This window comes from Triticum urartu, chromosome 7, assembly GCF_003073215.2.
Source record: "Triticum urartu cultivar G1812 chromosome 7, Tu2.1, whole genome shotgun sequence".
In the NCBI taxonomy this organism is placed as follows: domain Eukaryota; kingdom Viridiplantae; phylum Streptophyta; class Magnoliopsida; order Poales; family Poaceae; genus Triticum; species Triticum urartu.
This window is the reverse complement of record NC_053028.1, coordinates 659,064,636-659,076,278: the sequence shown is the minus strand read 5'-3', so window position 1 is coordinate 659,076,278 and position 11,643 is coordinate 659,064,636. Positions and strand designations below refer to the sequence as shown.

Below are 11,643 nucleotides of genomic sequence, written 5' to 3'. Positions count from 1 at the left end.
CCCTTATCCACCCCACCCCATGTTCTCTGTGTCTCTATCTCTCGCACCATTCTTTCTCTCATCGGCGCAACCAGCTCGCCCGCGTACTGGTCCTCTTGCCGGAGCCACCAGCCGCGGGTCCTCCGGCCGGCGAACCCTCCGCCACCGCCGGCAGACCTCCGGCCTCCCCTTCCTCTGCTTTGCCTCCTTCGGCACCCTTCTTCTCCCGCTGCAACGCGCCACAAGGTCCGATCCACTCGCCGGTCACCAGCCTTGGTCCTCCGGCCAGCGAACCCTCTGCCGGCACCGGCAGGCCCCCGGCCTCCCTTCCTCTGCTCTACCCCCTCTCTGAATCCTCTCTCTCTCCAGGAACCAGCGGGGCAGACGGCGCGAGCAGGGCACGGCCGCTGCGGGCCTGTGCGGGCAGGGCGGCCAGCACGGGAGGCCGCTACGAGCGACGCGCAGGCGGGCGGCGGTAGCAGGGCGCGGGCGGCACGAGCAGGGCATTGCCGGCGCGGACAGGGCGGCCAGTGTCCTCCGTTCGACTCCGATTGCTGCTGTGGACACGACCAACAAACATGAAACTAATGATGAACGTACGGACATGAATTGGACACAAACACGAAACGGACAGACACGAATGACGAACAGCGGCGTGGATTTTGTAGCGCGTTATTTTTATTTTTTTAATTTTAATCCCATTTTTTGACGTCTGTTGTACCTCGGCTGACGGCAAAGACTGCCGTTAGCCACCTAACAGACTAACAACGAATTTATTGCTGTCCGCTTTCTTTGCTGTCCGCTTCAGAAATCAAACGGCAAAGAAGGTCGTTACCGATCCTATCATTGCCGGCGCCTTTTGCCGTCCGCCATCCATGCCTTTGCCGTCTGGCGGACGGCAAAGTAGCTGATTCCTGTAGTGTCCCTTCCGAGAGTCAACACGCTCTGTGCTATGAGTACTGGCTCTACTCCTACCGTAGAGCGTCACGTACCACATTCCGTGAGCATTATTGAGGATATTCAGGTCGGTGCTTCTTCATTGATCCTTCATGGTCCTACATTTTTGCATTTTAATATGAATGACATTTGCATTGCCATATTGTAGACTCAACTGATTGACACCGAGAAATAACGAGATGAAAACTGGGCCAAGCTGAAGGCACAAGATAATCTAGTGAAGTCTTTACAACATATGGTGGCCAATCTTTATTCCATGTAAGGCCAACCAGTGCCAGAGATGCCACCGACGCCAGAGTGGAACATTTTGAGTTTCATTCAAACTATTTCTATCACCATTTTCGGCATTACCATATGCATTCATCTCACTATTGGGTCAATCCATCACAGCTGAACCCATCACAAGGGTCGGACAATGTTCCGGTAGTTCCACCTCAAGTTGGTGGAGTTGGGGCAGCAAAGGGAATGATGCCTTCTAATGTTAATGTTATCACTCCGGTTGATGGAGTTGGGGCAGCAAACGGAATGATGCCTTCTAATGTTGGTGTTATCACTCCGATCTCCAAAATCGCGTGAACTTCATGTTATGTTATGTTTGAAACTGTTCCTTGTATGTTGAGAACTCTTGCATCTTGAGACTTGTAAATTTGTGGTCTATTGCTTTTATGCACTATTGCTTTTATGTGAAATGTTTTTCAGAATCAATCATTGCTTCTTTTGTTCAGTGATGCCTATATGTGACATGTTCTATGTGTGATGAACTATATGCTGTTGTATATGTTTCACTGCAGGAAAGAAATAGAAACAGGAAAAAAAGGCTCCTGGGCACACCATTGCCGAGGGCGGCTCTCAGCAATGACTGTGAAACTGGACCAGAATGCACCCTTTACCGAGAGGCCACTCGGTAAAGGATAATAACATGTAGCCCTCCTAGCAACTTTCCCGAGAGGCCTCTCGGTAAACGAAAAAGGATTGCCGACGGTGGCTCTCGGCAAAGTATTTTCACGGCTTTTAGGAGAAGTGACATGGCCCTCCCCTATTGGCTCAGTTTGCCGAGAGCCATACTCGGCAAAGATAGAGTTTGCCGAGCGTGCCTCTCGGCAAAGATGGCCCTCAGCCTGTTTCTCCTAGCCCCACGTGTCGGAAGCTGACACGTGTCAGCCTGCTACTGGCTCCCTTTGCCGAGAGCGGCACTCGGCAAAGTTGGCACTCGACCTGTTCGCCTGGTCCCACATGTCAGGAGCTGACACGTGTCAGCCACCTACTGGGTGGCTTTGCTGAGAGTGGCTCTCGGCAAAGTTGGCCCTCGGCCTGTTCGCCTGGTCCCACATGTCAGGAGTTGACACGTGTCAGCCACCTACTAGCTCTCTTTGCCGAGAGTGGCACCCGGCAAAGAAGGCCCTCGGCTTGTTCGCCTGGTCCCGCATGTCAGCAGCTGACACGTGTCAGCCACCTATTGGGTGGCTTTGCCGAGAGTGGCTCTCGGCAAAGTTGGCACTCGGCCTGTTTGCCTGGTCCCACATGTGAGGAGCTGACACGTGTCAGCCACCTACTGGGTGGCTTTGCCGAGAGTGGTTCTCGGCAAAGTTGGCCCTCGGCCTGTTCGCCTGGTCCCACATGTCAGGAGCTGACACGTGTTAGCCACCTACTGGCTCTCTTTGCCGAGAGTGGCACTCGGCAAAGAAGGCCCTCAGCCTGTTCCCCTGGTCCCACGTGTCAGTAACCGCCGTCACCGTGTGCTATCCGTTGGCTACTTTATTTTGCTGAGTGGTACTGTTTGGCTCTCGGCAAAGTCTTTGCCGAGTGCGCGTGTTCTGGCTCTCGGCAAACAGGTGTTTGCCGAAGAGGTGTACGCCGGGTGGCTTTTGCCGAGGGTGACACTCGGCAAAGGCTTTGCCGGCGGTTTTCGGCCCTTTGCCAAGTGTCCGTGCCCCTCGGCGTAGCCCAGAATTCCAGTAGTGTACAATTGTAGACTTAGCAAGCGCGAGCATGGACAGACCCTCAGAGTTTTCTATTACCTACTAATAAAGTAAGGTGTTTTTCTCTGATTTTTTCCTTTGTTCACCATCAAAAGATTTACCTTTTCTATTCGAGGTCGTACTAAACTTTCATATGTCCGTCTGTTAGCAAAGGAAAAACGATTTAGAAAGAATTCCGTACGTGGGCCGCACCCCCTCCACTCCAGTATAGTCAGCCCACTATTTTACGCCCACACAGCAATAAAAACAATCCTATTTCCCGCTCAACGCGGCAAATAGTTTCGGCTACTTAGAGGGCGCGCAAGACTCGGCGGCCCATTTTTGTTTGTGTTCTATTACAAATTTCCTTTTTCTGTTTCTTTATTTTTTATTTCCGGCTTCTTTTTTATTTTTCCCATTGCAAGTATATTTTTTCTTTTTTTCTGAAATTCACAATTTTCAGAAAATGTTAGCAATTTCAGTTTATATCTAAAATTTTATGAAAACATACAAATTACAAAAGTGTTCTACTCTAAAAAACGTTTGAATTTTTTTATTGTGCAAAAATTTCTTCAAAATTTAAAAAATATTCACAGTTTTTCTAAAATATTTGTATTTTTCAAAATTGTTCAAGATTTAAAGAAATGCATTTGAAAAACTTTATAAATTTCAAAATTATTCCTGTTTTAGCGACATATTGAATGAAAATAATGTTTGCATTAAAGAAACACATTTTCCAAAATTCTTCTGCATGTCTAAAACATGTTCCTGTTTTAAAAAATTGTTCACAACTTAAAAAATGTTCATATTTTTATAAGAAGGTTCATGTTTTTGAGAAATGTATGTGAATTTCAGGAAATATTCCCTTCAAATTTTTGTTCTAGCTTTGTCCAAAAATGTATGTAATTTTCAAAATATTGTTCATAATTTGGAAAATTGTTCATGTTTTCAAGTATATTTGGTAGTTCATGTTATGAATTCCAAAATTGTGTTCCTATTTAAAATATGTTTGAAATTTTAAATTTTTGTCATTCTAGTTTCTATAAGAGTTTAAAAATTGTTCCCATTTTTTGAAAAATGTTTGGGTTTTTCAAAGTTTGTTCAAGATTAAAAAATGTTACAAATTTGAAAAATATACTTGTTTTAGTGATATGTTCAAAAATGGAAATAATTTTTGCATAAAAAGACACATTTTGTAAATTTTTCTATATGCTCGAAACATGTTCCCTTTCCAAAAAGTGTTCACAACTTAAAAGAACGTATGTTTATAAAATGTTCATGCTTTTAAGAAATGTTTGTGAATTTCAACAAATGTTCCGTTCAAAATTTTTCTTTGTCTTTTTTAAATTGTGTGGAATTTTAAAAAAAATGTAATTCAAAAAATTGTTCACGTTGCCATGTATATTTGGCATTTCATAGTTATCTGCTTCTGAAAAGTTCAATTTTTTTTTCAAATCTAGCATTGAATTATATTCTTTTATATTCACGTTAACCATTGGTTAGTAGAACACGTTTGTTTGAGTGGCTTGCAACATATTGTTTTTCGAGAATCGAGTGGCTAGCAACATATGGTCGGGTCTTTGAGCTCGTGAGTTCGATCACTCCCATACTGGGACTGCTCAGCATCCGGGGCATCGAGCTAAGTCGGCTTGTTCAGAATAAGGGACACCATAAATTATTGACAATGGTAGCTTCCATGTGCCAATAAAAGAGAATATGCTGGTTAATTATAATTGAAAAAAATTATGAGCACGTGCCAACAAAAAAGAATATACTGGTTTGTCTCTAATTAAAGAGTGCTATGTTGAACTAGAGAATACGGACATGTGGAGGTCTTGATCCATTCTTATATGAGATAGAGGCATATAATTTTATTATCCCGTTGCAATGCACAGGCATGTGTGTTAGTGAATTCTGATATAAATTGTTAGGAGTGCCTAGAACTATTTATTTAGATGAGATATAGTTTGGTTTCATTCTGTGACCAGATGGCATCACATGTTTTTTTTGGAACACACTACAGACGCAAGTGCTCATATACACGCGCATACACTCACTCCTATGAACGCACACACGCACACCCTATCCCTATGAGCACCTCCGAAAGACTGAGCCGACATATCATCTTAAAATTTACGAAGACACCGTAGGCACCTCGTAGTCGACGGGAACGTCTCCTCCCACTGAATGCGCATTGCCGGAAATCTTTAAATAAATTTAGAAATAAACGCGACCACCAGGACTTGAACTCTAGTGGGTTGGGGATACCATAGTCCTTCTAACCATCCAACCACATGTTGGTTCGCATGGCATCACATGTTTGTTGTGTTGTTTTGGATGTAGGCTAAACTTAATTTGTTTTTTTAGAGGAATGCCCTTGGGCGCACTTTATTAACACCAAACAATCATTACATAAGTATCTCCTATTCAGCGCTTTAAGCATGCATTCCTGCAAATAGGCGCGCACACCCCTTCCTTCTTTCGCTACTAACGGGCTGGTCCATCTCCCCTTTGGTTACATGTTTTTTATACCGCAAAAAATGGTACAGGAGGGAGAATCAAACCAGCGACCTCCTGCATCAAGGGACGCTGCACTAAACACAATGCCACCTAGCCCACTGTGATAAGTTAAATCTTTTCCTATCCTGTCTTCTTTCGTCTTTTCTTTTTCCATTTCCTTTTCCCCATTTTCCATTTTTTTGTTTTTTGTTTTACTCTTCTTCCTTTTTCAAATCGATTAACGTTTTCATTTGTTGATGAACTTTTTTGAAAAATTATGAACTATTTTTCAAATTTGATGAACTTTTTTACAAATTTGACGGACTTTTTTCAAAATCGAAGAAATTTTTTAATTTTTTTATGAACTTTTTTTTGGAAATTGATGAATTTTTTTCAAATTTGATAAACTGGTTTCCAATATCAATGAACTTTTGTTAATTTTGATGAAATTTTAAAAAAATTGATGAACTATTTTTCTGATTTAATGAACTTTTTTTTCAAAATCGTTCAACTTTTTCAGTTTTCGATTTACTTTGTTTGGAAATTGGTGAATGTTTTTTCAAGTTTGATGAACTTTTTTTTCAAAATTGATGAATTATCAAAATTGGACTTGAACTCTGGTGGGCTGGGGATACCACAGTCCCTCTAACCATCCAACCTCATATTGGTTCACATGGCATCACATGTTTGTTGTGTTGTTTTGGATGTAGGCTAAACTTAATTTGTTTTTTAAGGAATGCCCTTGGGCGCACTTTATTAACACCAAACAACTGTTACGTAAGCATTTCCTATTCAGTGATTTAAGCGTGCATTCCTGCAAACAGGCGCGCACACCCCTCCCTTCCTTCGCTACTAACAGGCCGGCCTATCTCCCCTTTGGTTACATGTTTTTTATACCGCAAAAAGTAGCGCAGGCGGGAGAATCAAACCAGCGACCTCCTACATCAAGGGACGCTACATTAAACACAATGCCACCCAGGCCACTGTGATAAGTTAAATCTTTTCCTATCCTTTCTTCTTTCGTCTTTTCTTTTTCCATTTCCTTTTTCCCACTTCCTGTTTTCTGTTTTTTCTCTTCTTCCTTTTTCAAATCTATTAACATTTTTCATTTTTTGATGAACTTTTTTGAAAAAGTATGAACTATTTTTCAAATTTGATGAACTTTTTTTTTCAAATTTGACTGACCTTTTTCAAAATCGAAGAACTTTTTTAGTTTTTTGATGAACTTTTTTTTGGGAAATTGATGAACATTTTTTAAATTTGATAAACTGGTTTCCAATATTGATGAAATTTTGTTAAATTTGATGAAATATTTTTTTAAAAATTGATGAACTAATTTTCAAATTTGATGATTTATTTTTTCAAATTTGACAATTTTTTTCAAAATCGATCAACTTTTTCATTTGATGAAATCTTGTTTGGAAATTGGTGAACTTTTTCAAATTTGATGAACTTTTTTCAAAATTGATGGTTTTTTTAAAATCGATGAACTTTTTCTACACTCATTGATCGTTTTTTCAAATTTGTGAAGTTTTTCTAAATCCATGAACATTTTTAATTGACGATTTTCATGTTGCCACTATTTGATTTCATGTATAATTTGCCGCTATAGCCTCGCTATAGCTGTTTTTAAGGGCTGCCGCTATATACCAAAGCCCGCTATTTAAAACATTGAGAGAGAGAGAAGGAATGTACAACAACAACAACAACAACAACCCTACATCTCCACATCTCCATTTTTCCCAAAATGAGCTCCACATCTCTATGGATGAGAGAGAGAGAGAGAGAGAGGAGGAGGAGGAGGAATATGTACTGCAGTACAACAACAACAGCTCTACATTTCCATCTTTTTCCAAAATGAGCTCCACATCTCAATGGATGAGTTCTATCTAAATATGCACGTGAACTAAGTCAAAAGAACTAGAAGCAGGATGAGTGAGAGAGGAGTTCCTGGATCGTTTGCACGTTGCATTTAAAAGATGATGGGCTCTTTGAAGTTCTGCCAGCCGTTTACAACAAAAAATGAAGCTCATTAAACGAATGGGTTCAAGCTGAAGGAGTTTCTGCCGGAGCATGATGAAGAGGAGAAACTAGTATTCGTTTGGGTCAAAGCTACCGTTAGAGGAATGATGACCATCAATGAGGTTTTAACTGAACGTGCAGCCATGTGGGCCATACTAATGGAAAAGAATTATATAAGACCCAGGCCTCACAGGTTAACATGTGAGACACACCTTGATGAATGACACATGGCATTTACAAATTACAAAGCATCTATCCCACCCTATTTGAAATCAGAGGGGATTAGATGCTTTATAATTTAAGAATGCCATGTGTCATCCATCAGGATAGGTCTCACATGCTAACCCGTGAGACCTGGTCTTATATAATTTTTTTTCCATACTCATTTATTATCTGTGAAATACAACCTCTATGCAATATTTCTAGGCTCTTAGAATAATCATATACCTGCTGGGTAACACGAATCATGCAAAAATGAGTAGCGTGGATACCAATCTCGCGTGGCATCATGTCTACTCGTCATTTGTGGCACCACGACTCCATAACTAGATAGGCTTAAAAAATATTAGTACTAATGTTGGTTTGTATGCAACTTGTGTATATATGGATAGTGTATTCCTCCATGAAGGACTCAGAGAATCCAGATTGATGAAAGTACTAGACTTTTTTCGATAAGGGAAAATCTTACCTTCTACCGGCCGATCGCGCAAGCCTGTCCGTCAGCTTTGTAGCTGTCCGATCTATCTTTTATCAGACGGTAGAGAGCACTCCCGCATCCGCTGGAGGCGTGTCCGTTTCCTGCAACTCACCTCTTGTTTCAGGACATCCATTCCTGCAACTGGATAATAGAAGAGGGGTTTCATCCTACAGCAGCGTGGGCTCGTATGGCTGGGAGTGTGAGCAGCTTGATTTGGGAGGGCGGCAGACGCGGCGGCGCAAGGCGTTGGGCGACCAGGGCTTATCCAACACGGTGGCATCGACAACTGGCTCGGGATCAGCGGTGGCCGGCAACGACTCAAGCAGGTACAGTTCAGACACCCCTTCTCCCATTTTGTCGCCGATGTGGTAATGGTGGCGCTCCCTGCTATTTCTCTTATTTCTGCAACAGAGTTGCAGAGTGTTTCTGCAACAAAGCGTTTGTTGCGGGAAGTAACGAGTGGGCATGCGGTCTTGTTTTTGCAACAGGGCATTTGTTGTGGGAAGGAACGAGTAGGCATGTGGTCTTGTTTCTACAACAGAGTGTTTGTTGCGGAAAGTAATGAGTGGGCATGCAGGCTTGTTTTCTATAATAGAGTGTTGGTTGCGGGAAGTAACCAGTGGGCATGCCGGACGTAGACACTACATCAGAAGGCTATCAGTTCGGGCATCCAACGACTATCGAGACGGCGGACAATATGTAAACATCGGCCGGCGGACGCGTAGCAACACCCTTTCGATAAATGGTGGATTTTATTGGCTCAAAATGGAAATACTTTTGCTGCCATGTGATGTGAGACTTTGGCGTTGCTTTATCGATGGTGCACATAGACTTCGGTTTTTCGGTTAACCGAACAATTTCAGTTCATAAAGTTTGTTTTTCTTTTTCATTTTGATTATTTTGGTGCTCATTTACAGAAACTAAAAAATAAAAACCGGAATAAACCGAACCAAATTAATCATAGAAACCCAATGCCCACCCCTATACCATCATTTATGTAGAATATATTGAAATATTAATGCAAAATATACAAATCCAAATTTTCTTATACCATATATACTCCTCAACTGTCATGCGCGTGGAATCTGCAATGCATGCTATCTTGTCATGCTGGTCCACATAAGTCATTAAATGAAATATATTAATTAATCTATTAAAGCACACACAATCAACTAATGCTACAAGCAGTGCGAACGATGTGTATAGATACTTTGCACTCACGAAGAAACATCTCCCCACGAAGAGAGAGAGAGAGAGAGAGAGAGAGATGCGCACACTCCCTATGACTATGGTGAAGATCATTCTCCTCCTCCTGGCACCCCTTGGCATGGCCGCCGCAAGCACGGACTGCCCTGGCGTGCTGTCGCTGGACGGGTCTTCTGCCTGCGGCCAGTCGTGCGGCACGAAGCTCTTGCAAGATCTCTGCATCCATGTGATGGTCTGGGGCGGCGTCGACATGTCCAGGTCGCAAAAGGAGGGGGCCACCGGGTACGTGATCCTTGCCGCGCGGTTCGCCGTGGAATCCATGGACGCCACGCGGCTCGCCGCGAGGAACCAGCTCAGTCAGAACACCTCGCTCTCTGGCCAGGAGAGGGACGCCTACGAGGGGTGCCTGAACGACTACGCCGCGGCGAGAAGCTCTATCAACCACGTCGCCAAAGAGATGCTGCCCAACTGCCGCTTCGTGGGGGTTGCCGACGAGTTTGCACGTGGGGTGAAGAGCTTGGAGAGCTGCTGGATCCGGCTGATGCGGCCGCCTCTGAAGTCGACGCCGCTGTATGACTTGGTCTGGGCCGACCGATACAAACTACTGCTGATTCACATGCTTGATAGTAAACTACTAGGCATATGAGCGTACGGCAGATATAGAGATGGTATGTACACAGAAGAGCAATAAATAAATATGCAGGGTTTGGCTACACCGCTATATAGCTAGTTTCACAAGTATGATCTAAGAGCATTGTTAATCGACCCCATATAATTTAGAGGAGTAAACTACCAAATATCCTTTAGACAAGTATATTTGCTCCTTAAAAAAGTGTGGTTTCTAACCGAACTCCTAAACTCAACTCCCTAAAACTTACGTATGGTTCATATATTTCATCGAACACTTGCAATGCATCTTCGCACAACGATGGTGACCATGTCAGGACGAGCAACACTGGCGAGGAGGACCCGTCATCAGCGACCCCATGATGTGTGGCCATGTCCCTGTTCTTCGCCGATGCTGGTTTCCTCTGTCCCAGAGGCAACAACGCATAAGTCGCCTCCTCTACCTCATCTTCGTCTACTGCATCTCGAGCTCCAGTCACCGCCCATCCACCTCGCTCTCATCGTTGTTTTGCTTCCTAGACCCTCACCCAACTCACCATTGACCACCCCAAGGTGAACCGCATCTCTTCCCGCCTCTCGGGCTCCGTTTCCTGTTGTTTGTGTGTTGTCCCGCTCGAATTCATACAGATACAAGATTTTCAGCACCGGGGTGCCCCTACACCCTCTATGAATAGTACATTCAAAACCTATTAAAAAATCTGAAACTTTGGTACATCAAACATGATGAAACTTTTGAGGGCTACCGACAAGGGGCAGACCACGGTGCAATGTAGTGGCAGCAGTCCTGGGTTGGACTATGGCGACGCGGATGGAGCGGGAGGTGCGGGGGCATCTTCAAAGCGATTGTTTTACTCTAGCGAGTATTTAACCAAAAACTATCACATTTCACGGAAACGTGACAGAAAATTACCACTTTACGATTTTGTGCGGAAAACTACCATTTTTGTCCTAATCCGTGGCAAAAAATCACCAAGTCTCAAAACCGGTCGCTTCACCCGCGCTAAGCACCAAACCGATCACTCGGTCCCACGTTTCAGGTGCCACGGTGGCCAACCGACGCCCGCTGCGTGTTAACGGCGCGTCCGCGGTCGGAAACGGCGGTTGTCGGTTTGTGTTCAATGCACCAAAACGTGGGACCGGCCATTTGATGTTGATCCTCTGACGACACCGTTTCCGACCGCGGACGCGCCGTTAACGTGCGGCAGGCATCGGTTGGCCACCGTGACGTCTGAAACATGGGACCGACTGGTTAGTTTGATACTTAGCACGGGTGAAGCGATCGGTTTCGAGACTTGGTAGTTTTTTGTCACGAATTAGGACAAAAGTGATAGTTTTCCGCACAAAATCGTAAAATGGTAGTTTTCTGTCACGTTTTTATAAAATGTGATATTTTTGATTAAATACTCTAGCCGGCCGCTGTCTAGTTAGGGACCGAGAGGCGACTTGAGTAATAACCCCCTCTAAAGCTTTTGAGGGATCGATTAGGTGCCGATTACAGGAGGAAAACTGAATTTATCCTCCTCTAATGCCTTTTGAGGGATTGGTTAGAGATACTCCAACGTCAGTGGCAGATCAGGGTATAGTGGACCACTTGAGCATAACACGCGCTTTGCCTTGTCGTTGTTCTGTGGAATTAATTATATGTTTCTCTCAAGAGTTACTATGGCAAACGGATACTCCATGCATATTGCGGAGGCG

The 11,643-nt window shown here is 43.6% G+C and overlaps 1 protein-coding gene and 1 long non-coding RNA gene across 3 annotated transcripts; both read left to right on the top strand.

Moving 5' to 3' along the window:
• LOC125524989 lies at window positions 1-1,697 on the top strand. Of its 2 annotated transcripts, XR_007291097.1 has the most exons (4): window positions 1-225; window positions 349-1,003; window positions 1,085-1,194; window positions 1,327-1,697. It is a non-coding gene; the product is annotated as an uncharacterized LOC125524989 (long non-coding RNA). The 2 variants fall into 2 exon arrangements; XR_007291096.1 differs by having other exon boundaries at window positions 5-225; window positions 1,085-1,697.
• A 7,673-nt stretch (window positions 1,698-9,370) lies between these two features.
• Window positions 9,371-10,014, top strand: LOC125525960. The gene has a single exon (XM_048690962.1). It carries the CDS (start codon window positions 9,380-9,382, stop codon window positions 9,962-9,964), a length of 585 nt encoding a protein of 194 aa, XP_048546919.1. The 5' UTR covers window positions 9,371-9,379; the 3' UTR covers window positions 9,965-10,014.
• Window positions 10,015-11,643: the final 1,629 nt, after the last annotated feature.